Source organism: Mesoplodon bidens (genome assembly GCF_964165515.1).
Source record: "Mesoplodon bidens genome assembly, chromosome: 4".
Taxonomy (NCBI): domain Eukaryota; kingdom Metazoa; phylum Chordata; class Mammalia; order Artiodactyla; family Ziphiidae; genus Mesoplodon; species Mesoplodon bidens.
This window is the reverse complement of record NC_138160.1, coordinates 159,719,217-159,746,640: the sequence shown is the minus strand read 5'-3', so window position 1 is coordinate 159,746,640 and position 27,424 is coordinate 159,719,217. Positions and strand designations below refer to the sequence as shown.

Sequence of the window (27,424 nt, the reverse complement as noted above, 5' to 3'; positions counted from 1 at the left end):
ATTGTATGATTAATCTTCAGACTAAATGAGTTAATATATTAATACACTTAGAACAGTGTAACATGTTACTATGTAACATGTAGTTATGGAACTGTTCACCTTGATAATGATGATGAGCACAGTCTGTGGGTGGGTATCTTTCATTGGTTTTGGAAAATTCTCAACCATTTCTTTTTTGGCTGCTCTGAGTGGCTTGTGGGATCTTATTTACCCAACCAGGGCTTGAACCCGGGCCACGGCAGTGAAAGCACTGAGTCCTAACCACTGGACCGCCAGGGGATCCCCATAATTTTAATTTTTTATTGACTGTTTCCTGTGATGCTTTGACGTAGGAAGACCTTTACTACCAGAGCTTCTCTCTATCCAACATTCTAATTCTGAGGCAGAATTCTGTCTTCTACTTCAGGTTGCCAGAGTCTTCTGCTTAAAGGGCACCATAATGAAACTGAAGCAAGGATCGTTTCTGTGGTACCTCTATCTGGATAAACTATATTGCTTATTATCCGTGAGAAATGTGAAGGCTTTGGTGGAGTATTTTCACCTTCTTGATGTTCACGGCAAGAAAACCTTGAATGGTTAGTACTTTCAGAAGTGCTTCCTCTGGGTCATTACCTGGTTTTTAACGAACGTGCAGGAAAATTTACAGAACCAGAAACTATTTCATTAATGTATATATCTTCTAAATGAAGCACAGAGAAAAATTGCCAACTGAGACTTGAAGGCAGTTCTGTGAGGAGGATCAAATTGCAGGCTCTGGGGTTAGGTCTTCCACCCATTATTCCTTGTTGATTTGGAGAACATCATCATCCTCTTTTAAGTCTCATTTTCCTCATCTGTAAGTGAGGCTTCTAATAATGGAGTCCATCTCATAGTTAGAAAAAAAAAGGTAAATGAGATAATGCATGGAAAATGCTTAGCATGGTGCCTGGCACACTGTAAGGATTTAATAAGTGTTCCTTATTATTACAATTATTCCTGGGGACTGAGCCCCACTCAGGCATTAACCCTCAAGACTCCCTTAGCAAGACTTGTCATCTATCGAATGGGAGGTTTGAATCAGGTGATCTGCAAGATCCCTTCTAATTCTTGGTACTTGTGAGTGACCAGAGAATGCTGATGATCTCGACCCTGCCTTTGAGTGCACAAACTAATAGAAGACCAATTAAAACACTTTAGGTTTTTTTTTTAATATTTATTTATTTATATATATTTTTGGCTGCATCGGGTCTTAGTTGTGGCATGCGGGCACTTTCGTTGCGGTGCGCAGGCTCTTCATTGCCGCATGTGGGCTTCTCTCTAGTTGTGGTGCGCAGGCTCAGTAGTTGTGGCGCACAGGCTTAGTTGCCCCACAGCATGTGGGATCTTAGTTCCCAGACCAGGGATCCAACCTGTGTCCCCTGCATTGGAAGGCGGATTCTTAACCACTGGACCACCAGGGAAGTCCCCTAGGGTTTTGTTTGTTTTGTTTTGTTTTCAGGACTGGGGATAAATAAGGTGTCCGACTCATTGTGACCTGAGAGAGATGTCATTTATCAATAAGGAGTTTCTTCCATAAAGATATTTTAGGGCTTCCCTGGTGGCGCAGTGGTTGAGAGCCTGCCTGCCGATGCAGGAGACACGGGTTCGTGCCCCGGTCCGGGAAGATCCCACATGCCGCGGAGCGGCTGGGCCCGTGAGCCATGGCCGCTGAGCCTGCGCATCCGGAGCCTGTGCTCCGCAACGGGAGAGGCCACAACAGTGAGAGGCCCGCGTACCACAAAAAAAAAAAAAAAAAAAAGATATTTTAAAGAGTTCATTCAATCTTTATAAAATAATAAAAAGATACTTTAATTTTCTCATACTTTCATGCCTCCAGTTTACACACAGTATGTCACCAAATATTCACAATAACCCAGTCCTAGATAAAGCAACTGTAGGACACATAGATGTAAACAGAAGATCTGGAGCCAAAACCCAAAGCCCACACTCTTAGTCTCACCAGCATTTGCTGAGCAGAGTCTGATCTCCCTGGTAACTAAATCACTCCCTGGTGATGCAATACCCAAGAGATAAAGTCATACTTGTGTCTTCTGGTCACCAAGGGACTGGATGGTGACCTGAAAGAGTGAAGGCATAGCCTTGAGTTTTGCCTTCCAGGGAGATAGTGACTTAAAGCCTTGGAGACTTGAGTGGGCCAGAGCCAGCTGATTGAAAAACAGTATTTGTTAAGTAAGTACTAAGTCTCACAATAAAACATTTCTCAAGGAGCAAATGTCATGGTGTTTACACATGGTGTGTTGTTCCCAAGTGCTTGTACCTGGTTGGACTCATACCTGGTGGGACGTGGGGAAGGAACATCAAGAGGCCATCAGAAACCCCCAGATCATGACATTGTGACGACTGGTTTCACTGTGCACTTAGCCAGCTTCAGCCAGGACTCCAAACCACAGAGATGTGCTTTACGGATTTAGTGGAGCCATGTCTTGTGCAGGAGGTAGTCTCTGTAATCAATGGGCAAGGAGAAATCACATGTAGACAAAGCTACACTTGAAAATCCCTGAAATCCCCTGGGTGATTTGTACATACAACCTGTACAGCCATATATCACTGTGTAAACGTATCACCATGTTTGTTTCTTCCATCGAACACTCCCTGAGACCGATGATTAGTGAGTGGAATTTCAGCCAAAAACCTTCCCTGTCCTTTAAATTATAGTATGTTTTTTCTCTGATTGCATATGACTGTATATGCATTAACTAATGTGCAAAAGATATGGCTTCACTGTGGAAAGAGCAAGGCTGTGGAGTCAGACGGACCACATCTGAATCCCAGCTCTGCCACTCAAAGTGTGGTCCACTGACCAGCAGCTGCCGCATCACTTGGGAGCTTGTTAAGAATGCAGACTCAGTCCCATGCCAGAGTTCCTAATCAGAATTGGTGTTTTTACAAGATCCTCAAGTGATTGGTATGCCTATTATAGCTCAAGAAGCCCTGAGATTAGTTACTACCTGAGACTTATTGTAAAAGGCTGTGTAGGGTTGTCAGGGTTCAGTGACATGTGGCACTTAAAGCGCCCAGCGTCTAAGATGCTCAGTGATAGCTCCTTTTCCCCCATCACCGAATGCATTTGCTTTATGTAAGCATGAGGAAAAGTGATACTTTTACAGAAGTGGAATGATTTTTAAATTTCTTGTTTTAATTCTCTCAAGTGAAAGGCCCAGGTGAAATGTCAGCTTTTCCAAGAATGTGTCATAGGCCCCCAGTGAGAATTAAACTCTTCCTTCTATGTACCAGGAGCACTTTGAGACTTTTATTTGTTACGTATACACACCTGTCTGCTCCGTCGAGCATGTAAGCTGGGCTCAGGAACCAAGCCCTATCCACTATCTCCTTCTCCACAAGTCCAAGCACAGTGCTTTTCCACACAGCTCAAGGGCAACTGAGGTTTGAGAAATTGTGGAAGGTATAGTGGCAAAGCCGGAAACAAAATATTACTATGGCCAGGTCAACAAGCTTCCAACATGACAACCATTTATGTGGTTCCCAGATGTTTAACATTTCAGAATAATGCATCTCATCTCCTTACCAACAGATGTGCTATTCTACCACTTCCTTCATCACGTGACTGACCTGAAACGGAAGCAGATCACAATTGTGTTTAACATGCTGGACTGGAATGCTGTGGGCGAGATTGGTTTTGACCAGTTCTACATGCTGGTTTGCATACTGCTGGCACAGGAGGCAAGTAACGGGTCAGGCTCTGTGGAGCAGAGGGGGCAGGGCTCGGCTGTTGTCACCATTTTGCTAAAGGTAGCACCGAATTAAGAGTGCATCCGAATTCTTCTTTTCACTTGAACCAGGAAGAAAAAAAATGGTGGGTTCCTTTTGGTTCCTAAATGGCCCATCTATGACCTAGGAGTTTCCAAAGGTTATCCAGCCCCCCGCCCACATTGCCTTTATAAAGAACCAATCTCATCCTGTCCCATCCCTCCTTGGCATGCCCTTCCTTGCCCCTTCTACCTGGTGGGTCTTAAAATAATCACCAGTAATCCTAATTGCCTCTCTTCCTCAGTGATCCCTTTTCTCAGAGAACTTTCTGAAGGGGATGAATGATACAGACAAGACACACCCTTCTTTGGGTTCCCACCTTACCTGGTACACACTCCTAGTGTGTATTTACCTCTTTCCCACTCCTTGAGGAAAGGCACCTTGTGCCAGCATTTTACTGCCAGTGCCACAATTTTCATAAGTAGATTTTCACTGAACATAAGGAAATACATTCTAGAGACTAGAGTTCTGTCTAGCAGAACCAATCACTACAGGTGGCGTAAGTCCCCCCTGAATGCAGATGCTGAAGCAGGACCTGGTACATCGACCATAGAACCCTTTCAGCCCTGAGCTGCTATAATTCTGCCTTTTGCTTTTAGCTCTCTAGGAAATGGATTAGTGAATATATGAGTCTTGATGTCGCAAGTTTAGAAAGTAGCACCAACAACATATTTACATATTTCTCTCAAAGCAGAACCATTTGGAAGAGCAATTTATTTTCCGCCATTCCCGGCCTGTTTTTGAGCTGCTTGACCTGGATGGGGAGATGAAAATTGGCCCATCCAACTTCCACATGTACAACTTTCTCTTCAATATTAAAAAACAGCAACTCAGAGACCTGTACCATGACTCTGACATCACAGGTGACTATGTAAGTGCAGATCCCTAAAGTGTGGCCCAGCAGCCCCTCTGTACAAAGGTAGAGGACCATGTCCTGCTACCTACAGTGAAGACGGGGGAGGAAGAGGGTGGGAAAAACCTACTGGAGCGTGTCGTGGCTCTGGGATCATAAAAAACTAAAGAGATATATAGGCCTGTGAAAGAGAGAGGACTGAAAAACTAAGTGCTACATCACAGAATGTGGATATAAAATTATAGAAGTTTGGAGATTCTTCTCCAAATTTTGCTTAGAAGTTCAGTTGAAAGAAGGAAATACATTAATATGGTAGAAGTTGGTCTTAGGGGAAGGGTTTATAGATTTTAATAAGCAGAAAGGAAGAAATTCTTAGGTGGGAACGCATGAGCTAAATCCCAAGAGAAAACAACTGTGGCAAAGACAGTGGATCCTGCCTATTTAAAGAGGAAGTCCATGTTGACTAGCAAGTGAGAGCTAAGGTTTACGGTTTAAAAAGATGGATCATACTCTGAAGAAGCTCAGATGGCAGCCTGACAGAGTCTGGACTTGATGTAGCAGAAGTAAGAAAGTGACCCTTGGTGCCTTGAGTCTACAATAGACTCTCTGTTCCTGAATCCTAGACTACAGTTAGACTATAATTATGTCCTAATTACTGGGCCTCTTAATAGAGTTTCCAAGGTTTAAAATGAGAAATGATTACAATCCTGCTGTCATCTGAAACAAAGTATCAAAGCCTTCCTGAAATAACTTTTCTTTTTGCCCCCCAACACAAGCGTCTTAATTACAAGGAATTTAAGCTGTTTACTATCTTATCCATGGACAAATACCAGGAGAGTCAGAAAGCAGTGAAAGAGGAGAAAGAAAGCTCTGCCCGAAAAGAACGTGTCACAAGTTAATGTGAGCCAAAGAGAGAGTCTTCTTGGAATAAATGATTTTGAAAGTGTAAGTAATTACAATTGTTAACATCTCTAAAAATAAATTTAGAACATCAAAGTAGATATCTTTAAATTGATTTTTACACATGCGGGGTTCAGATAAGCACTCCTCAATCGGCATATTCTTAACTTTAATAACCTTTAGACCTCACAAATGACTCACAGTTATGTAATGTGAAGTAAAAACTTTCTCTTTGTGGACATGTCCCAACTCTGCTGCTGCTTTTCAGATCAACTCTGTCCATTAGGTCTCTGTGTACCCAAATAATTACCAACTCTTACTGGAGCCAAGCAGTTGGAAGGTGATGCTTTCCTAACATTTGTCACTAGTGGTCCAATACTTTCAGAATTCTAATTCTCCCACTCCTTAGGCTAAAACAAACTTCAAATTGGCAAATGGCGAAGTGCTTCCAACCATAAGGGAAACTGACTTTTTTTTTTTTTTTTTTTTTTTTGGCGGTACGTGGGCCTCTCACTGTTGTGGCCTCTCCGGTTGTGGAGCACAGGCTCCAGACGCGCAGGCTCAGCGGCCATGGCTCACAGGCCCAGCCGCTCCGCGGCATGTGGGATCTTCCCGGACCAGGGCACGAACCCGCGTCCCCTGCATCGGCAGGCGGACTCTCAACCACTGCGCCACCAGGGAAGCCCGGGAAACTGACTTTTAAGGATATGGGGACTGTGTTCTTCCTAGAATTTAAATTACTCTTTGATAAGTTAAGTGCTTAAGCAACTATACCAAATCTACTAGGGTGAAATAATTATTACATGCCCTTGTATAATTCTATTTTTTTGTATAATTAATGCCTTGAATAATGTTTAAGCGTCTTTAGCATGGGATTTGTGAATCCTCCCAGACTACTGTGATGTTAATGATGATAACTACCACCGAGTAAGTGCTTGCAATGGGTCAGGCAGGGGCTTTAGACGCATGACTTTATTTATCCCCTAACCCTGCGAATTAAGTGTTATCCTCAATTTACAGATGAGGAAATTGAGGTGTCAAGATTAAGAACCTCAGGCTCCCCTGGTGGCGCAGTGGTTGAGAGTCCGCCTGCCGATGCAGGGGACACGGGTTCGTGCCCTGGTCTGGGAAGATCCCACATGCCGCGGAGCGGCTAGGCCCGTGAGCCATGGCCGCTGAGCCTGCGCGTCCAGAGCCTGTGCTCCACAACGGGAGAGGCCACAACAGTGAGAGGCCCGCGTACCGCAAATAAAAAAAAAAAAAAAGATTAAGAACCTTACCCAAGGTTCTTAATGACTCACTAGTGGCAGGACCAGAGTTCAAATTCAAGGTCAATTAGACGCTTGTACTGAGAACAAGTGATTTCAGTAACTCACTTCAGTCTTAGCAGATTCTGTTTAAGTTTTAAGCTGGCGTTTCACTGACTCAGAAACCCCTTCTACCTAATGCTAATTACCACATCTCCTTCTACCATAGATTTCTGAGGGACATGTTTGGTGATTAAAGAAATACAGCTCATTTACTACAAACCAAGAATTTCTTAAGGAAATAATATATGCAATATAACTGACCGTAAGGCATTCAGTGAGTTCCAGAGTACTTAATAATCAAAAATCACTTTGTCAATGTGCAACAGACAAGAATACTGCCTAAGACTGTCATTCATAAGTCACAAGTAATAACTGAAATCATGTTAATTACTATGAACATTCTCTATATTTACTCTTAATAGTCATGAGAGTTCGATAACACACTTATGAGTAATGCTTAGCAGCCAAAACTTTTGTCTTCCCCACAACGGTACTACAAAAACTAAATGGAGCTAGTGGGAATCCCCTGGCGGTCCAGCGGTTAGGACTCCATGCTTTTGCTGCTGAGGCCACGGGTTCGATCCCTGGTCGGGGAACTAAGATCCCGTAACACAAAGTAAAACCACCTGACACAGGTTTCCACCTAGACTGTCAAAGATCAGTAAGTTGGTCAGGGTGACGCAGTGGTTAAGAGTCTGCCTGCCAATGCAGGGGGCACGGGTTCAAGCCCTGGTCAAGGAGGATCCCACACGCTGCAGAGCAACTGAGCCCATGTGCCACGACTACTGAGCCTGTGCTCTGGAGCCCGCAAGCCACAACTACTGAGCCTGAGTGCCACAACAGCTGGGCCTGCACGCCTAGAGCTGGTGCTCCACGACAAGAGAAGCCACCGCAGTGAGAAGCCTGCACACCGCCACTAAGAGTAGCCCCTGCTCACCACAACTAGAGAAAGCCCGTGCGCAGCAACGAAGACCCAACGCAGCCAAAAATAAACAAATAAATAAATGTATGAAAAAAAAAAAAAAGTTGGTCAGGGTATAGGAAAATAAGAGCAGTCATATTGCTATAGTATTAAATTGGTTAAAATCTATTTGGAGGGCAATTAAGCATCTACTCCCTAAATGTATATACTGTTTGATATAGCAATGTACATAGACGTAAAGATGTAGCTATAGAAAAGGACATTTCACGGTAGCATGGTTTATAGTACCAAAAGACTAGAAACAGCCAGACTGACCTGTGGTACTCCAGACAATGGAATACTACTGCACCTGTAAGAGGAATGAAGCAGATCTAGCTCAACATATATGGAACGATCTCTAAGATTAACCATTTTAGAGAAAAATCCAATGTACAGAATAGCATATATTATTTATGGAAAAAACAGGGTAGGGCGGGTAAATGTACTCACATACACTAAAATAGTGGTTCTCACATTGGGATCCCCAGACTAGTAGCAGCAGCATCACCTGAGAACTTTTAGAAATGCAAGTTATTGGACCCCACTCAGACCTACTAACTCCGAACCTCTGGGGGAACAGCACAGCAATCTGTGTTTTAATAAGCCTTCCAGGTAATTCTGATGCATGCTGAAGTTTGAGAACCACTGTGGTAGAGCATCTTTAAAGATATCCAGAAAACTGGGAACAGCTGTTACCTCTGGGGAGAAGAAATGGGAGATGAAGAACAGGCATCTTCAGAGCGACTTTTCACTTCGGTATGTTTGGATTTTTTTTCCCATGTGTATGTATCACTTATTTTAAATAAAAATTAACAATCAAAGCCTACCACTTTGATCCAAAATGGATAAAGAAATGAGCTCAGTGCTTCTGAAAAACTGAATTATGGGTTTTGGTTTACAGCATGATTCTTAAAAGAAAAAAACAACCACCTATTTGAGACCAAGATTTCAATGCAGCAAATAAAGTATATCTATAAATGACCATGTATGGTTTGACATAACAGAGCCTAAGTTTGGTAGTAATGAACTTGTTAGTTACTGAGCTGGGAAGTTTTAAAAAGGGAAAAAACCTTGTTAGAGGTTTTTTTTTTTTTTAGAATGAAGCAGATTACCCTTATTGTGGAGAGTAATAATAATTAAAAACCCAGAATAAAGGCAAAGACAAAGAGAAAAATTGAACTTTTTTTTTTTAAAAAGCACAAAAACCCTACATACTAAAATTGTACACATCAAGTATTGGTCCAATCTTGTATCAATCTATTTACAATTAAACAGCACCATGGTTTTCTTACCTAGGTTAAATGCCCAGAAAATTGTTAAAGTACACGTTCCTTTAAAATAAAATAAACTATTAAGAGAGCTCCAATCCTCAACAAAAATACTTCTACCAACTATAGATTATTATATCACCAAATTTACTTAAGGAAAATAGATTTGAACACTTTTTTGTCCTCCAGTTGACAAACTTTGAGAGATGTTGCTGTTCAATGTGACACACAAATTAATAAGGAAACATTCTGATGACAGGGGCATTACATTGAAATACCCTCACCTATCTCCACCTCCATATATAAAAATACTCCTTTGGAATTAATGCTGCTGTTGCCTCTTGAATTTAGATCCAATTATCAGTAAACCTAAATTAAATGTAGCCACAATCTTTAAAATGATTGCATGAAAAAGAGAAGCAGTTAAAGCTCTCAGAAACATGATATGTTACAATTATAGATATGTGCAATCAGGCTATAGGAAATTTAATAGTATTTTAAACATTACATTTAAACTAGTTTCATTTTGCCATTAAAATTAATAATGGTGCTTCACACCCAAAATACATGTGAAGGTTTGATTATTTCTCATTTGAGAACAACGTTAAGTGTCTTCTTGCCTCTACTTTTCCATCTCATGGATTCTCAGGGGTTCAGAAATCACGTGGTAGTCCCCTTCTCACTTATGGGACCAACCATGAAAAGGCTCCAAATTAAATATAATCCTTGGCAGCTTTGTTCCAGTCCTAGTACAGAAGAATCAGGTTATCTCACCAAATTTTTCAGTCCTCTGATATAATCTGCAGATGCTTCTTAATTTGCCTCTTTGCTAGGAAAGATGAGAGAGGAAAATTCTCATCCACCACAACTACAGGTAACAGTGAACTATGGAAAGCACTAAAGTATAAAGCAACGTATCATCATTTGGTCTCACTGTCGATGTTTAAGTAATGTCAGTAAATCTTTCACTCTAGCAAATTGTGAGTTGAAATTTTTTCTAAAAGATTGAAGACAGGCACAATTCTCCCAGGCACAGACAGAATGGGTTTTCCTTATACCCTTCCTGCAGATTGGGGGAGAAGAGATAATTACTTTATTATCCTACAGTAGGAAGAGCTGTACTTGATTCCGTGCATTCCCTGGGATCCCCTTGAATCCCTGGAATGATTCAAGTACATTCCCAGCTGTACTTGATTCCATGCATATCCATGCATTTGGGGGCACAGTTAGCTCTGAAAAGTTCTAAGCAGAGTAGGTAGATCAATGAAGGTTTTACATAGTAGTGTCCTTCTAAGCCTGGATATGAAACAGCTTCATTATATAGACATTTCAAAATACCTATGCCGCGAGAGGACAACAGACTTTTCAACTAAGTTATCAGTTGGAAGTCAGAGATCTGAATGTACTGACTAAATTATTGCCTAGTGTTCCAGAAAGGTGCCTGCCACCAACGTGCTGGAAGGCACCAAAATTTAGTGTGAATGTAAACAAGGAGCTCAACATATGGGGATAGGGAAAGCAATACTGAAACACAATTTGCCAGTCTCTACTCCTTTATGGCTAAATATTAATTGAGCAAGGAATTAAGACCAGAAAAGAAGAGAACCTCAAGTACTGCTCTTTTCAGTTTCCATTTTAAAAAGCTCAAGTTTTATAACTGTTATTAATGATTTCTGGAAATTGTATTTGATTTTTTAGGAATTCTGTATTCACAGGTGCTTGGTGCTGTTCTGCATGGATGCAATGTTCTATTTACAGTCCAAATCATTTAAATACAGCCATTATATAGTTGTTGGGTATTTTAAAATAAATGGTTATCTATTTCTTAACTGCCTCTTGAATTAGAAACTGTAATTACATGAGTCTCAAAGGCTGGCTCTTTGTGTTTTATTAATTATTTTCGTTGGTCTCCATCACAGATGGAAGTTTTCACTGGTAATTCCTCAGAACTAAATCCATTCATAAGGAATTCAGAGCAGTGAAAATAAATTTCACGCCGTAGAGTAGGAAATGATAACAACAACAGTAAAAAGGAGCAGGAGGGATCTGGGGACAGCCAGCGGGGCCAGTTCAGTTCTCAACTGGTGTTGGGTTTTGCAAAGGTTGGCTCATTATAACCTGTACAACATAGTCCTTTGGGATCTTCAGCTCTTCCAACTTCATTTTGTCGGTGAGAGGTCTGCCAGAAAAGAACCACCGCTGACTGCCCGGTTCCACTCCTTCTGCTGCATGTAGCCGCCTCTTCATGTGGTACACTGTGTCTGTACTGCGGACCACAAGTTTGAGGTCCTTGCCGGTGGAAAGGCGCAAACGGAGCTGAGATTCATACCCCGAATTGGGTGGGGGCTCAGGAATATCCAGAGTCTCTATGTCGCTCTTTTCCTCTATCATGTTGATTGGTGGTGCCAAGCAGTAGACTGGAAGCTGATACCTATTCCCCAGTTCATCATAGCACTCTGTAAGTGCACCTTAAGAAAGAGAAGATATGAAAAAGAGTTTAATCTAAATGAATGCATTTTTCTTTACATCTTGCAAAATGTTCAAACATCTCATTGGCTTGCCACTGTAGAGAAAAAAATGTAAAATAAGGCCAATCTCTGTCAGTGATCATCAATAATCATTATCAAGACCCATGACCAAATATTTGAGTGTATATCAAATTTTACATTAACCAGGACCCTAGCTCCTTGCCCTCACTTCTTCTAAGTCATTTCACACCTAATTCGCACTTTTATTAAAAAAGGAAAAGAAAGCACACAAAATTCCAATTTACTAATATTATCAATGCTTAGACCAAAGTAATGGGAGATGCCAATTACATTGGGATATCTTTTTAGGAAATGAATCAGCTAACCTTAAAAAAAAAAAAGGCAAAAAAACCCAGATCCCTAAGCTCAATTCTCCACAACACAGTGTTCCAGAGTGGTTCTCTTGGTGCCTAGACTTCCTAAGTTGAAGTACTTGGCCAGAAGTCCTCAGTCCAAAGAGATCACAAACTAGAGATGACAAGCTTACCAGCTGCCACTGTCTCTTAGCTTATGTATGGATCTCATTAGCACAACTACCACAGAAATGACCGAGGTGTTTTATTTAACCCTAATTAGTCAATCTGTTACAGAGAAGCTTTGAGTTAAAAAGGAAGAACAAAAGAGGCATGAAGTTTATAACTTGCTAGCTCAGGGGAGGGGGAAAAAGTGTTTATGGTTTAAAAGAAGGTATTCATGGTTAATTTCTTTATAAAGTATAAACCATTGTAATTACCAGAGCTTCCCTTGGGGAACTTGAAAGCATACTTCATGAATGTTTTATTTTAAGGTTATTCATAATGTGTCTTTTGCTCAAACTGGAACATTAATGTCAGCTGATTATCAATTTGGATAAAAACCAAAAATATCTACCATATTCAGAACACTCATACACAGGCTAATGAATATGGGGCGTGGACACTGAGAAATGGTTACCAATGAACAAATGAGTTAATAAACTGATCTCCATCAACAGGCTGAAAATCCAAAGCATCCCAAATGAGACTGGAACAGTCACTAATCCACCAAGGGTTGAACTGGGCCTGCTTTCTAAGTTACATAAGATGGGCTGGGGTGAGAACTCAGGCACCAAGCAATAATACGTGCAAATCTCCTCTTTCCTCTGTGTTTAAAAATAATGTTCAGGGGCTTCCCTGGTGGCGCAGTGGTTGAGAGTCCGCCTGCCGATGCAGGGGACACGAGTTCACGCCCCGGTCTGGGAAGATCCCACATGCCACGGAGCGGCTGGGCCCGTGAGCCATGGCCGCTGAGCCTGTGCGTCCGGAGCCTGTGCTCCGCAAGGGGAGAGGCCACAACAGTGAGAGGCCCGTGTAACAAAATAATAATAATAATAATAATAACGTTCAGCCTCTGTGTTATTCACTAATCTGAACACTGCTATGACTGTAGAAATAGATATGCTTCAAGCCCAGTTGTGATCACCAGCAGTTCCCTACACTAGTAACCATCACACTGCAGTATAAATATTATTTATAAATAGTCAGTTGTACAAACTTCACTGTTTATATACTTGATATAGCCTTGTCCTAAGGCAAAGAAACCTCACTGCCTTTCAGGTGGGCTGACCATTAGGAAAACTAGCAAAGAGAAGGTGGAGAGTTCACTACAGACTCATCATCTCTCTCAGGAAAATACCTTCAGATATATATCCCACTGATACTGGGGCGTCAGTAATGTCAGCCTGATAGGAACAAGAACATATATATTTACATAACTGTTCTGCTAGAAAAACATTGTCTAAGAGAGGCACCATTCTAAATCATTACTTGGAATCAGGAAACCAAGATGATATTCCCAGCCTTGTTATTAACTAGGTGTACAACCTTGAGCAACATTCTTTAACCTGTAATACTTCTCTCAATTAGCAAAATGAGGCAGGATAAAAATGACCTCTAACATGATTTCCAGGTTTGCACATGCTGCTTCATCTTCATGCACCACAAGAGATAGAAAATAAAAGTGCAAACCAAAGCTGTCAAACTACAGGCAGAACAATGTCTTGACCGAAAGACAGCCTATATTTTTAGCCTCCCTAGAAACCAGGACGAGAGGTACCATGGCAGCCTCTAGAGCAGTGCTGAAACAGTAGTGCATGCCAAGCTTAAAACAAATGTAAGGCAGGCACTTTGCCTGCCTTTTTTTAAAAGGCACAGCAAGTCAGGGGTTCAGTTTTCAGACTCAAATGGGTGAGAATAAAAACTCCATTGAAGAGGTACAGCTGAAGATGGCACTATCTTCTTATTCTAGCTCAGGCAGCCTCCCATCTATGAGGCTGGAAATCAGCTATCCAGACTCTATTGCTTAGAAGCTCCCATATTCCAATATTTTGGGGAAAGGTAACTTGCAATTTATTTAACATGAAGTTTTCTGGTTTATTCCTTTCCTCACTCCTACCAGTCAAATTATACTGTAGTCTGAGTTATAAATATGCTCTAGTTTTAGATTAAACAAAAAACTAAGTAAGGGAAGAATTCAGGCCATGAAGTCAAATATTATTTAATTACATTTTTAGGCTGCAGTTTTATGGGTTACCCTCTCCCCAAATTAAATATCTGGATCATAAAGTATCAATAAAAATAATCAATATAGCCCAGAGCTGAATATTACCCCAAAATTACCTATTCAGGGCAAAATGATTCCTCTGCAGGCTCAAACTCTTTTGAATAATATACTCCTAAATCCTCCACCACTTTATGGCCCCATATCTCTTTATTAAAGAAAAAACTGCTCTGCTAATAGTGGTCTCTATCACACAATCTCTTTAGGACTTCATAAAGATCACTAGAAAACAATTCTCGCGTTCCAGAGTTGCTGCATGAACACTTACTAAACACCTGGAAGTGTGTAGGATATGTCACTGGCACTAAGTAGAGAAGGTTACAAGAGAGCCAAGATGGTCCTTGACCCCCAGGAGCTTATAATCAAGGTGAGCAGACACAGCATACCCACCAAAGATTTAAATACAAATTGATACACTGAAAATCAAACATAGGAGCTGAGATATCACACAATAGAAATGTGACTAGAGTTGGTAGAGCCAAGAAGGAAAAATTCTGTAGAAATAGTGTGTTCTAGGCATGACACAGAATACAAATGTAGGGCATCCCAAGAAATACGAATGATAATGGAAACAAGAATTAGTACAAGAGGGACTTCCCTGGTGGTGCAGTGGTTAAGACTCCGCACTCCCAATGCAGGGGGCCCGGGTTCAATCTCTGGCCAGGGAACTAGATCCCACATGCTGCAACTAAGAGTATGCATGCCACAACTGAGGAGCCCTCGAGCCACAACTAAGGAGCCCGCTTGCTGCAACTAAGACCCAGTGCAACCAAATAAATATTTTTTTAAAAGAAGAATTAGTACAAGATAAGTAGGGAATAACAAGTGGCTCTGCTGAGGTGGAATACACAATCAATGGTGTGAAATTATACTAAACAGGAGCAATAGTGAAAACCTGATAGAAGGGTTCAGGAGTTTAGACTTAATACCCTTGGAAATTCTAGAGGAGGCTAGTATAGGTACATGTGGCTAATACAGGTCCATGAGTCATTCATCCAACAAATACTGAGTGCCTACTATATGCCAAGCAGTGTTTCAGGTGCTAGGGTTATGCTAGTGAAGAAGACAAAGCCTAAAGATTATTTTGTTATTTGCATGAAGGGTGAGTGTCTGACTGGAATCAGGGGGCTCTGCTAAAATGACTGGCTGACTAACAATGGAAAGAAATGGATCTGAGAGAATTGGTGGTAAGGGGCGAGACCTAATGATACGGTAGGAAACGCGAATCACCTAACCAGGAAATGAGAGTGACAGAGAATTTAGGGTTACAAGATTCTCTGCTTGGATTCTTTCTTTTTTTTTTTTTTTTTTAATTTATTTATGTATTTATTTTTGGCTGCGTTGGGTCTTCGTTGCTGTGCACGGGCTTTCTCTAGTTGTGGCGAGCAGAGGCTACTCTTCGTTGCGGTGCACAGGCTTCTCGTTGCGGTGGCTTCTCTTGTTGCGGAGCACAGGCTCTAGGCGCGCGGACTTCAGTAGTTGTGGCACACGGGCTCAGTAGTTGTGGTTTGCAGGCTCTGGAGCGCTGGCTCAGTAGTTGTGACACACGGGCTTAGCTGTCTGCGGCATGTGGGATCTTCCTGGACCAGGGATCGAACCCATGTCCCCAGTACTGGCAGGCAGATTCTCAACCACTGCGCCACCAGGGAAGCCCTCTGCTTGGATTCTTAACTGCTTCAGGTTCAGGGAGATACTTCAATTGAGTTATCTGAAGGTAACTGAAGAAGCATATTGGGAAAAGGGTAAAAGCAGTTTGTAGAGTAATAATCTCAAATGTATAAGTTTGAACATAAAAGCAAATATTTAAAGAGGGCTTACTCGCTCTGTCTAAGCACTTTACATACATTAACACTTAATCCTCACAACAGCCCTCTAAGGTAAGTCTATCATACTCATTTTACAAATGGGAAAATTTAAGAAAAGAGAGGTAGCTTGCCCAGGGTCAGAGATAGTTAAGTAACACAGTAAAATAATCTGATTCCTGAAGAAGTAAATGTGTAACATAGGGATAAGGCTATAGGGCTTGTGACAGCTCTACAAGACTCCCAGGTTAATGATATGGTTAAGGAGAGGAAGAAATGTGCTTGGAAAAAGGCAGAGGACAAATACAAGAGGGATGAAGAACCAAATGCGAATCACAAGGAGCAAGAAACCAACACTCCAAACGCAGCCCAACAATACATTTGCCAGTGATGTTAGTGACAGGTCAAAGAAGGATCTGGAAGATGAGGCAAAAGAAAGTGGTGACTAACAAGTTTCAGTGCTGCGAAGCCACCACATGTAGTGACAAAATGGACCTATCACTATCACTGTCTCATCTATGATATTTGAGAGCAATGTGTATAAAACAGGGCATGGTTAGAAGAGAGTTTTGCTTAAAGAAACACTATATTTAAACACAGAAGGGAAGGAACCACTCAAAAGTTGACAACATAAGGATTTTTTTACGTTTCCAAAAATCACTCCTAGCTACGTTTGCATTTGCAATTTACAAAAGGTTTTTAATCATCACCCACTGGCCACTGACGGTGCAGTTCACCTAATAATTCTTCACTAGTTCTAAAGACATTCTAGCCAGGCTTGCTTAGATTGCTCACCTAAGTACACTTGTCTTTTTTTCCCCTTCTCCTCAAAAACCCATTATAGGCCTCACTCAAGTCCTAGCAGAGACAGATGGCCACCGGGATAAATGACTGCCAGGCCACTGCTTCCGCAGGTCAGGAAGCCCTGAAAGCTCCCCAGGGTAGGAAGAAAGCTGCCAAGACTACCTTCTGTTCTGATTTCATACATAATTTTTTGAAGTTGTTTTTATTTATCTTCTATCTACATGACTGGCTCAGATGTTCTATTTTCCTTGGTCAACTCTCTTTTAATTAGGCTTCAAAATATTTCACAAGAGGGGCTTCCCTGGTGGCACAGTGGTTGGGAGTCCGCCTGCCGATGCAGGGGACACGGGTTCGTGTGCCGGTCCGGGAAGATCCCACATGCCGCGGAGCGGCTGGGCCCGTGGGCCATGGCCGCTGGGCCGGAGCCTGTGCTCTGCAACGGGAGAGGCCACAGCAGTGAGAGGCCCGCGTACCGCAAAAAAAAAAAAAAAAAAAAAAAAATTTCACAAGAAACTTATAAAGATAAGACTAAATTATATACCAAATAATAAAAATAGCTTTAGTAAATGCCAGAACGTCTAACACTTTACTCTTTCTCAAGTAGTCTTTCAGGTTAAAAAGAAAGACGTCTTTTTAAGAATTCAAAGGCCTCACTGGTTTTCCCTCTATGTTCACTCCTGCAAGACTGCAGCTCAGTCTTAAAATTTTTACCACGTGAGACTTGCAGAGCTACATGAACAAATCTGCAAAAGTTAAAAATAAATTTTTATTTAAGGAAACTTTTGAGGATATTAAAATGTTACCTTGATTGTAGTGATGGTTTCATGGGCGTTTACATGTCAAAGCTGATCAAACTGTACACTTTAAATATGTGCTGTTTAGTGTTCTTCAATATACCTCAGCAGAGTTGAAAACATTTAATATTTAAAACATACTAGCAATCTGATATAGAAAACGGTCCTCCCAAAATTAATTAAGAAACTAGGAAAGCAATATCCCAGAACTGCAAGGCTTTTGTCACATTGGGGGTTTCTTCCAAGGATGAGAAAGGACGTCTTTATTCTCGACTTCACTTTTCTAACTGATCCAGAAGGCATGAACTCTTCATAAAACATGACTTCCTAAGACAACAGAAGACCTAAACACATAAGTGAGTTGGACACAGCTAAAACGGAAAAGAACACTGAAATAACAGAAAGAATGGGAAGGAAAGAAACAGTGGGTTAGACCTATGATTCAGGCCAGCCCACTGTTGAGCCTGACAGAGGAACAGAAGACTGGAGAAGCAGTAAATCTGATAGAAGGAACAGTGGCTTTGGAGCCATCACACCCAAATTTTAATTTGAATCCTAATCTTGGACATATTCAGTCTGTTTCCTCAAGGACTATACTATCTACCTCACAAAGCAGTTGTAAGGATTAAATAATAAAACACATGCAAAATTGACTAACACATATAATAAATCCATTGAAAACACTCAGTAATGTCAGTTCCCTTCTCATACAAGTTTTAAATCTCTGAACCAGACTTATGGAGGAGAGCTCACCAATAGCAGTATCACAAAGGATCAAAGTTTCATAATGTTTGAGTCCACTGCTTTACACTTCATGGGGTCCTTTACAAACCTCACAATAATGTCAAAAGGGCCACCGAAATGACCCTTCATCCAGGTATTATGAGCCGTCTTTCAGGACTAACAAATTACAGGCTCTCTCATGCAAACACTTTGCTGGGAATTATATTAAGCTTATGTCTGATAGTCAGGCTTTAGGAGGAGCAGGTTCAGTTGTCTCATCCCACCAAATTAGCTATTAAGACTGGGATTCAGAAGTACCAAGTCTATCATCTCTTCTAGCAAGCACAGGTGAAAAGTGGCTTAGTTTGGATGTATTACCAAAGTCTTACGATGGTTAGACCATGATTAAGAGCTTGTGTAACATTTGGCCACATTTCTAACAGGACACTGATCTTTAATTCCAACTCTTTAAAAGGACCAGAGGAACAGACCAGCAGCACTCGGGCACTGGTTTATTTAGCTGACCTGGCTTTACAGAAGTGGAAGTCGGTGCAGTACACTTCCTGGGACCACATCAGAAACCCTGCTTTCCGCCCACCCCCACCACCCAGAATGGCAAAGAAAGGACGTCTTCTTCAGAGACAAGCCTACTGACTCAGGGACGAACTCCCACCTCAGCTATTTGAGGCCCTTTGTTGCTCTACCTGAAGAAAAAGGGTGACAGCGGCCGAGGAGTGGATAAAGCTACACTGCGTAATTCCAAATCATTTTTCTTTCTTTGAGGATGGAGAAAGGAAAAGGATGTAACATTTAATTTATGATTAGTCAGTCATCAGATCCTTTATTAAGGCCCCATTTCATTTCTAAACACAAGTCTGGTAAAAACCCTCTGTCTCTCATGTAGGTACAATTTTCATGCTTTCGTTCTTAAGTTTTATGTTCATGAATTAAGTTTATTAAATGACAAAATTCTTATAGGGACCTTTAAAGGAATCAGAATTCATGGCTTGCTTTTTTTTTTTAAAGGTTTTCTTTTTTTCTTTTATTTATTTTATTTATTTATTTTTGGCTGTGTTGGGTCTTCGTTGCTGTGTGCGGGCTTTCTCTAGTTGTGGTGAGCGGGGGCTACTCTTCGTCTCGGTGCGTGGGCTTCTTGCGGTGGCTTCTCTTGCACAGGCTCTAAGCGCCCAGGCTTCAGGAGTTGTGGCTCACGGGCTCTAGAGCACAGGCTCAGTAGTTGTGGCGCAAGGGCTTAGTTGCTCCGTGGCATGTGGGATCTTCCCAGACCAGGGCTCGAAGCCGTGTCCCCTGCATTGGCAGGCAGATTTTTAACCACTGCGCCACCAGGGAAGCCCCATGGCTTGCTTCTTAATGGGCGTCAAACACACTTAAAGGAAAGAGAAACAAGGCCTACACATATGCATTTCCTATCTGTCCATGTCTGAGAGAATCCACTTGTTTCTCTTTAGTATTAATAGAAGTATATCATTTTAAAGTATTATAGGAACTTCCCTGGTGACACAGTGGTTAAGAATCCGCCTGCCAATGCAGGGGACACGGGTTCAAGCCCTGGTCTGGGAAGATCCCACATGCCATGGAGCAACTAAGCACATGCACCACAACTACTGATCCTGCGCTCTAGAGCCTGCAAGCCACAGCTGCTGAAGCCCGTGTGCCGAGAGCCCGTGCTCCGCAACAAGAGAAGGCACCACAATGAGAAGCACGCACACCGCAACAAAGAGTAGCACTGGCTCACCGCAACTAGAGATAGCCTGCAAGTAGCAGCGAAGACCCAATGTAGCCAAAGATAAACAAATAAAATAAATAAATTTATAAAAAAACCAAAGTATTCTATATAGTGTGGGAGAGACCTAAAATGGTACACATGGAATTAACATTGAAAATTACCCGTGTAGTAACTTTACAGAAAACACAGATGAAATGATTTGACCCTGTAACTTAGTTGCTTTAGTTACTGTTAGATCTAGGACTTGAGTTCAAAACCCAATTTCATGACTTCTACCTCGGAAAAATAATGTAACTTCCCTGTGCTTCAGTTTTCTCATCTGTTTAAAATGGGGACTGTGGTAGGTGACTATCACAGGCATGAGAATTAAATAACATCAATTCAGGGCTTCCCTGGTGGCGCAGTGGTTGAGAGTCCCCCTGCCAATGCAGGGGACACGGGTTCGTGCCCCAGTCCGGGAGGATCCCACATGCCGTGGAGCAGCTGGGCCCGTGAGCCATGGCCACTGAGCCTGCATGTCCGGAGCCTGTGCTCCGCAACAGGAGAGGCCACAACAGTGAGAGGCCCGCGTACCGCAAAAAAAAAAGTCAATTCAAAACATGGATTGATAGTATCTTATTATTTCTGATTCTCAGACCCGGAGTTCTTTTCATCATGTTGGCTTCCTATACACAGAAATGCTCTATTTATGCTATTTATGAGTGCCTTAGTTTTGAACAACTTACACTGTATTATACATAATTTAATTTATTCACATTTGATATATTCTGAGATAAGAAAGATCAGGAAAAAGAAAAAAAAATTCTGGGCAACTCCCTTCCCACCTGTATTTTGAAGGTGACTAAAAAATAAAGTTTTTTCAAGAATTACTATTTTCTACCTCCCATTCCCTGAAGAATGAGAAAGGACAAAAGAAAATGGCCTTCAAAAGTCTAACAGAATGACCGGCAATGTTTAGCCATGAGAAATAAGAATAAACTTGGAGTTAAGACTTTAAATATGAGAAAAGTAAGTGCTTGGGTAATAGTGAGCAGCTACTCCTCCTATAAAGGGAAGATTAAGAAGGGAGATTTGGGCTTCCCTGGTGGCGCAGTGGTTGAGAGTCCGCCTGCCAATGCAGGGGACACGGGTTCGTGCCCTGGTCCGGGAAGATCCCACATGCCGCGGAGTGGCTGGGCCTGTAAGCCATGGCCGCTGAGCCTGCATGTCCGGAGCCTGTGCTCTGTAACGGGAGAGGCCACAACAGTGAGAGGCCCGCGTACCGCAAAAGAAAAAAAAAAGGGAGATGGAAAACACATTAACTGTAGGTGCTAAAGAAATAAACAACAACCTTTCTAGAAAATTGGAAGGTAGGGAAAGGAGTAGGCAATTTAAAAAATCTTTTAAAATCTTCTGAATAATAATTTTAAAAAAGCATTAAATCCTCTTTACCAGATTAACAGATACTGTTTCTGAACGAGCTCTCACCGAAGATATCTGAATAGCCACTATGAATCAGACTCTGTGAAAAATGAAAATGAAAGCCACCTTCTTTTCACCCTGTTTATGCTAATTTGGGCAAGCCACTTAATCTATAATCTGGTTTCACAGGCAAAACACTGTATTTAGGAATGTTTTTAGGAATTTTAGGTAGTGACAAAATAACACTCAGTTAGAAAAAGGAAATAAGCCCTTTAAGAAATTTAAGACCATGAGTAAAAAATGCTGTGTAAATAGTGAAAAATAAAGCTCTTCTAGGATGGGGAGGCTGTGGAAAAGAAGTAGCAGACATTAGAATCACTGAGGGAGCTTTTTCCACAATAGTACACTATTACACATGTCCATATCATCCTCTACCTGAGTCATAACTTCCAAAGTGAAAATATACATTCATATGTAAAATCCCCAGGTAGTTATGACACCAACTTCCCTCTTAAAAATCCCTACTGCCATCTGAGAATAACAAACTAAAGACTTCTCACAGATATTAATAGAGAAAATTAATTAAAGAACACAGAATTATTTTGTGCTTGGACAGGCAGGAATATAATAAATATGACCTGCTGACTGGAATTAAGATAAAACACATTAATTATCAAGGGAACCACTATAAGAGAAAGAAAAGAAAGAGAAAATATGGGGAAAAGGGTTTTTTGTTGTTTCCTTGAAACAACAGAAAAGGTAACTATCATCACAAGAAAAAAGGCCATTGACAAATATATAATTTTTATGCATATAAAACAAGACACTAAATACAATTTAAATCAAAAAGGGCATAATCCTTGCTTACATTGAGCATACAATCTAAAATAACAGACAACACAGATACAAACAACATTTACAAAGACATTTTCATATGGTTTTCAAGCTTTAAAGAACTTTTTATAATATTTATACTGGGAAGATAATATGAATAAGGTTGAGATTATGGGAAGATTATAACAAAAAGATTATGGGAAGAGAAGAGAGGATGAGATGAAAACAAAAAAGGAGATTTTTGGAAGAAAACTTAGAAAGGAGTGTATATCCTAGGATCTCTTTAGGCTGTCAATCTATGATTAGTTCAGTAATCTTATGGGCAATACTGACAGATGGAGATGAAGGGGACGGGCATGGATCAGGTGTGAGATGATGCTACACTAACAATGTCTCACTGCTAGGTGTCTAATTAATAAACCTACTACTGGGCTTCCCTGGTGGCGCAGTGGTTAAGAATCTGCCTGCCAATGCAGGGGACACAGGTTCGAGCCTTGGTCTGGGAAGATCCCACATGCCGCGAAGCAGCTAAGCCCATGTGCCACAACTACTGAACTTGCGCTGTAGAGCCCGCGAGCCACAACTGCTAAAGCCTGGGCGCCTAGAACCCATGCTCTGCAACAAGAGAAGCCACCGCAATGAGAGGCCCACTCACCGCAACTAGAGAAAGCCTGCACACAGCAACAAAGACCGAACGCAGCCAAAAATAAATAAATAAAATAAAATTCTAAATAAATAAATAAATAAACAAATCTGCCACTATTGTTGCTATTGAATCAACATAAATCTCAAAATTCCATTAGGCATATGCTCAAAAGAAGGGTATCCTAAAAGCCAAAGAAAGATGTTACCAGTAGACAATACATCCAGAAAATGATTGAAATCTATAATTTAAGATTTAGGTGCAAGGAGTTTACTTGTTAATGTCAGAGTTCAAGAAATACAATCCTCAAGAGGGCAGACAGCAGAGGCAAGAAGAACTACAATCCTGCAGCCTGTGGAACTAAAACCACATTCACAGAAAGATAGACAAGATGAAAAGACAGAGGGCTATGTACCAGATGAAGGAACAAGATAAAACCTCAGAAAAACAACTAAATGAAGTGGAGACAGGCAACCTTCCAGAAAAAGAATTCAGAATAATGATAGTGAAGATGATCCAGGACCTCTGAAAAAGAATGGAGGCAAAGATCGAGAAGATGCAAGAAATGTTTAACAAAGACCTAGAAGAATTAAAGAACAAACAAACAGAGATACAATAACTGGAATGAAAAATACACTAGAAGGAATCAATAGCAGAATAACTGAGGCAGAAGAACGGAAAAGTGACCTGGAAGACAGAATGGTGGAATTCACTGCTATGGAACAGAATAAAGAAAGAATAAAAAGGGCTTCCCTGGTGGCGCAGTGGTTGAGAGTCCGCCTGCCGATGCAGGGGACACGGGTTCGTTCTCCGGTCTGGGAAGATCCCACATGCCGCGGAGCGGCTGGGTCCGTGAGCCATGGCCGCTGAGCCTGCGGGTCTGGAGCCTGTGCTCCGCAACGGGAGAGGCCACAGCAGTGAGAAGCCCGCGTACCGCAAAAAAAAAAAAAAAAAAAAAAAAAAAAAAAAAAAGAAAGAATAAAAAGAAATGAAGACAGCCTAAGAGACCTTTGGGACAACATTAAACGTAACAACATTTGCATTATACAGGTCCCAGAAGGAGAAGAGAGAGAGAAAGGACCCTCACACCGGTCAGAATGGGCATCATCAGAAAATCTACAAACAACAAATGCTGGAGAGGGTGTGGAGAAAAGGGAACCCTCTTGCACTGTTAGTGGGAATGTAAATTGATACAGCCACTATGGTGAACAGTATGGAGGGTCCTTAAAAAACAAAAATAGAATTACCATATGACCCAGCAATCCCACTGCTGGGCATATACCCAGAGAAAACCATAATTCAAAAAGACACATGCACCCCAATGTTCATTGCAGCACTATTTACAATAGCCAGGACATGGAAGCAACCTAAATGCCCATCGACAGACAAATGGATAAAGAAGATGTGGTACATGTATACAATGGAATATTACTCAGCCATAAAAAGGAACGAAATTGGGTCATTTGTAGAGACATGGATGGATCTAGAGACTGTCCTACAGAGTGCAGTTAAGTCAGAAAGAGAAAAACAAATATTGTATATTAACGCATATATGTGCAACCTAGAAAAATGGTACAGATGAACCGGTTTGCAGGGCAGAAATTAAGACACAGATGTAGAGAAGAAACGTATGGACACCAAGGGGGGGAAGTGGCGGGTGGGCGGTGGTGGTGCTGGTGGGATGAACTGGGAGATTGGGACTGACATGTATACACTAATATGTATAAAATGGATAACTAATGAGAACCTGCTGTATAAAAAAAATAAAATTCATAAAAAAAGAGATACAACCATCAGCTCTACTATTTATTAAGTGTTTTTTGGACTATGGTAAGCAATTTACATGTTTTATAATCACATTTAATCAATACAACCACCCTACAATGTAGGTACTTACAATCCATATTTTACAGATGAGAGAACTGAAGCTTACAGAAAAGAAGCTATTTGCCCAAAGGCACATAGCTATAAGTAATACAGTAGAGGCAGGAAGTAAGGCTAGGTCTGATACCAAAGCCTGAGCTAAACAAGAGCTAAAGCCTATGCAATATTTTAAACTCAAAATATGAAGTACTTTGGGATGTTTAGGGTTTAACACAAGATGTGTCCGAAGTAAAATTTCAATTACATAATTACACCTAAAAGATGGAAGGGATTTCACCAATACCACTGAGGTCTAGGTAAAAACATGTAACTAAATAGCTAAGTTATAAACTGATGGTGAGTTAGAGTACGTGACGAAATATAATTCAAAAGTCCACCCAAGAAACATGATTGATAAGTTTCAGATATGAACAAGGGAAATCAATCAAGGGTACCAATGACAATAATATTAATACACATAAAGTTATTACAGAGCTTTCAAAGAGGAAAGCTTGAGGAAAGTCAATTTGATTCTTTCATGCTAAAGCAGAAAATATTCCTTAAACATAGAGGGGATGAACTGAGGCTCATCCAATATTCTCAAATTTCCAAGAATAATTCTCCCCAGTCTGTTGGTTGGTGGGGCTGCCAGGATCATTACTTTGCGGTTCACACAGATAAGCAGAAATGAGGGACTTGAGTTTTTAGAGATCTGAGCCCATTTCTAATAGGATATGTGTAGGTCCCTACCTTAAATGTAACAGAGCTGTTATGCCTCCATGGACTTGTAAACAAGGCCATAATTTACAGAACAAAATTAGATTTTCCCATAGGTAACTATGACAGGTACAAAGTAAGGAAGTCAAGGTTCTGGGCCTTGGGCTCCTAAATAAAGACAATCGCAGATAAATGCCACCCCCACCCCACTCGCGGGCCTGTACAGATACCAATCTATTCTGCTTTTAAAATATAGGATGTAAGCAGTAAAAAGAGATGGATGATAAAACTAACTGTAAAGGAAGGCCCTTCCCTTTTTTTTTTTTTTTTTTTTTTTGCGGTACGCGGGCCTCTCACTGTTGTGGCCTCTCCCATTGCGGAGCACAGGCTCCAGACGCGCAGGCTCAGCGGCCATGGCTCACGGGCCCAGCCACTCCGCGGCATGTGGGATCTCTCCGGACCAGGGTACAAACCCGTGTCCCCTGCATTGGCAGGCGGACTCTCAACCACTGCACCACCAGGGAAGCCCGGCCCTTCGCTTTATATTATATAAAGGTAGTACTTGAAGACAAATTATAGAACTAAGAAACGTAATGGAACAAGGTGATGTCCACTCCAGTCATGTAAGAGGTAAAGAATTCAGAGACTATCCATGAAAATAGGGACTAAAGAGTCATACTGAAACTGCATTCTATTATAAATTTTTCAAATGTAGGACGGATTATTTTTACACCTGCGTAGAAAAAGTGATCTATATATAGTGGGTGCTCAATGTTATTAACCCAAGCCCATCCTAATAAGGTTTTATTAATAAAGAACAACAGCTATGGAATATATATTTTTTAAAGTTTCTTGGAAGCACAATTAGTTCAGAAAATTAATGGAGATTTGGAAAACTGGGAAGGATACTAAGTTAAATATCTTTTATTTGACAAAGAGTCAAAGCAGATGATTAAACAGTGAAAAGCACTGTTCCTCTGAAAATGTAGACAAAGTAAGATACTGATCGATACTCATGTTTCTCTTCAGATCGTATGAATCTTTCACCTTTTACTAAAAATTCCCGTGGGGGGAAAAAGAAAGGAAAGAAGAAAAGAAAAAAAAAAAAGGAAGATACTGCAAACAAAACAATGAAAGTATTATAATAAATAGAAAACTATGCAACGAAATATAGGATTATATGGGGCCTAAACAGACAACTTAGAAAAATATTAACTTGAAAAACTGAAAAGTCAATTTATAAATATAGTAATCAACAGAACAAGAATATAATATACTGTAAAATTAACATCTAAATCTTAGTATAGCATGAAACTTTTTTGTTTCTAATCAAGGAGACTAAACATGAGGGTATGCATGCATCCAGCATACATGTGTCCCTGGAAACATTCAAAGCTTATGGTGGTCCTTAGAGTCACATTCCTAAGCAAAGGAGAGAGGTTTCTAATAAAGCTCAGGGATACAGTCATAGAAAACTGTCCTTTAGAATATGTGAGACTCACTTCTAAGTTTAGGTTTGCTCATTATGTTAAAAACAGGCTTAATGAGAAAAGGATAATGGCTAAAGGTGTGTCCACTGAGTCTCCATGGCTCCTGAGATCTAAATTTGAGACTACCTCTCTAGTGCTAGCAGGAAACCAGTGAACTAGAAGCTCTAGAAGATTGGGGGTGGCGGGGGAGGCCTTGATGGAGAACTAGATTAGACGGAAGTTAGAAAATACAGGTTTATCAAGTGTTCTCTTTCTTGATATTAAAAAATACACACACACACACACACACACACAGAGTAAACCTATCTCCAGCTAAAAGATATACAAGAAGCAAAGAGGAATGTTCCTCTTTGCTACATTAAAAAAAAAAATAGAATAATGCATAGCAGGAAAATGAACACT

General features: G+C 40.9%; 2 protein-coding genes across 2 annotated transcripts in view; one reads left to right on the top strand and one right to left on the bottom strand.

Annotated features, from left to right (window-relative positions):
* Positions 1 to 439: 439 nt before the first annotated feature.
* On the top strand, positions 440 to 18,887 carry EFCAB9 (EF-hand calcium binding domain 9; the record flags this gene model as incomplete). The annotated part of the gene is made up of 5 exons (XM_081232838.1): positions 440 to 575; positions 3,572 to 3,720; positions 4,502 to 4,678; positions 5,437 to 5,605; positions 18,803 to 18,887. 4 exons carry the CDS (start codon positions 440 to 442, stop codon positions 5,557 to 5,559), a joined length of 585 nt encoding a protein of 194 aa, XP_081088964.1. The 3' UTR covers positions 5,560 to 5,605; positions 18,803 to 18,887.
* Positions 9,001 to 27,424, bottom strand: part of UBTD2 (ubiquitin domain containing 2) — a 61,204-nt gene continuing 42,780 nt past the window's right edge. Inside the window, exon 3 of the mRNA XM_081232837.1 lies at positions 9,001 to 11,567. Within this exon, the coding sequence (XP_081088963.1) occupies positions 11,170 to 11,567 (398 nt within the window). The 3' untranslated portion in view covers positions 9,001 to 11,169. The remainder of the gene's footprint in view (positions 11,568 to 27,424) is intronic.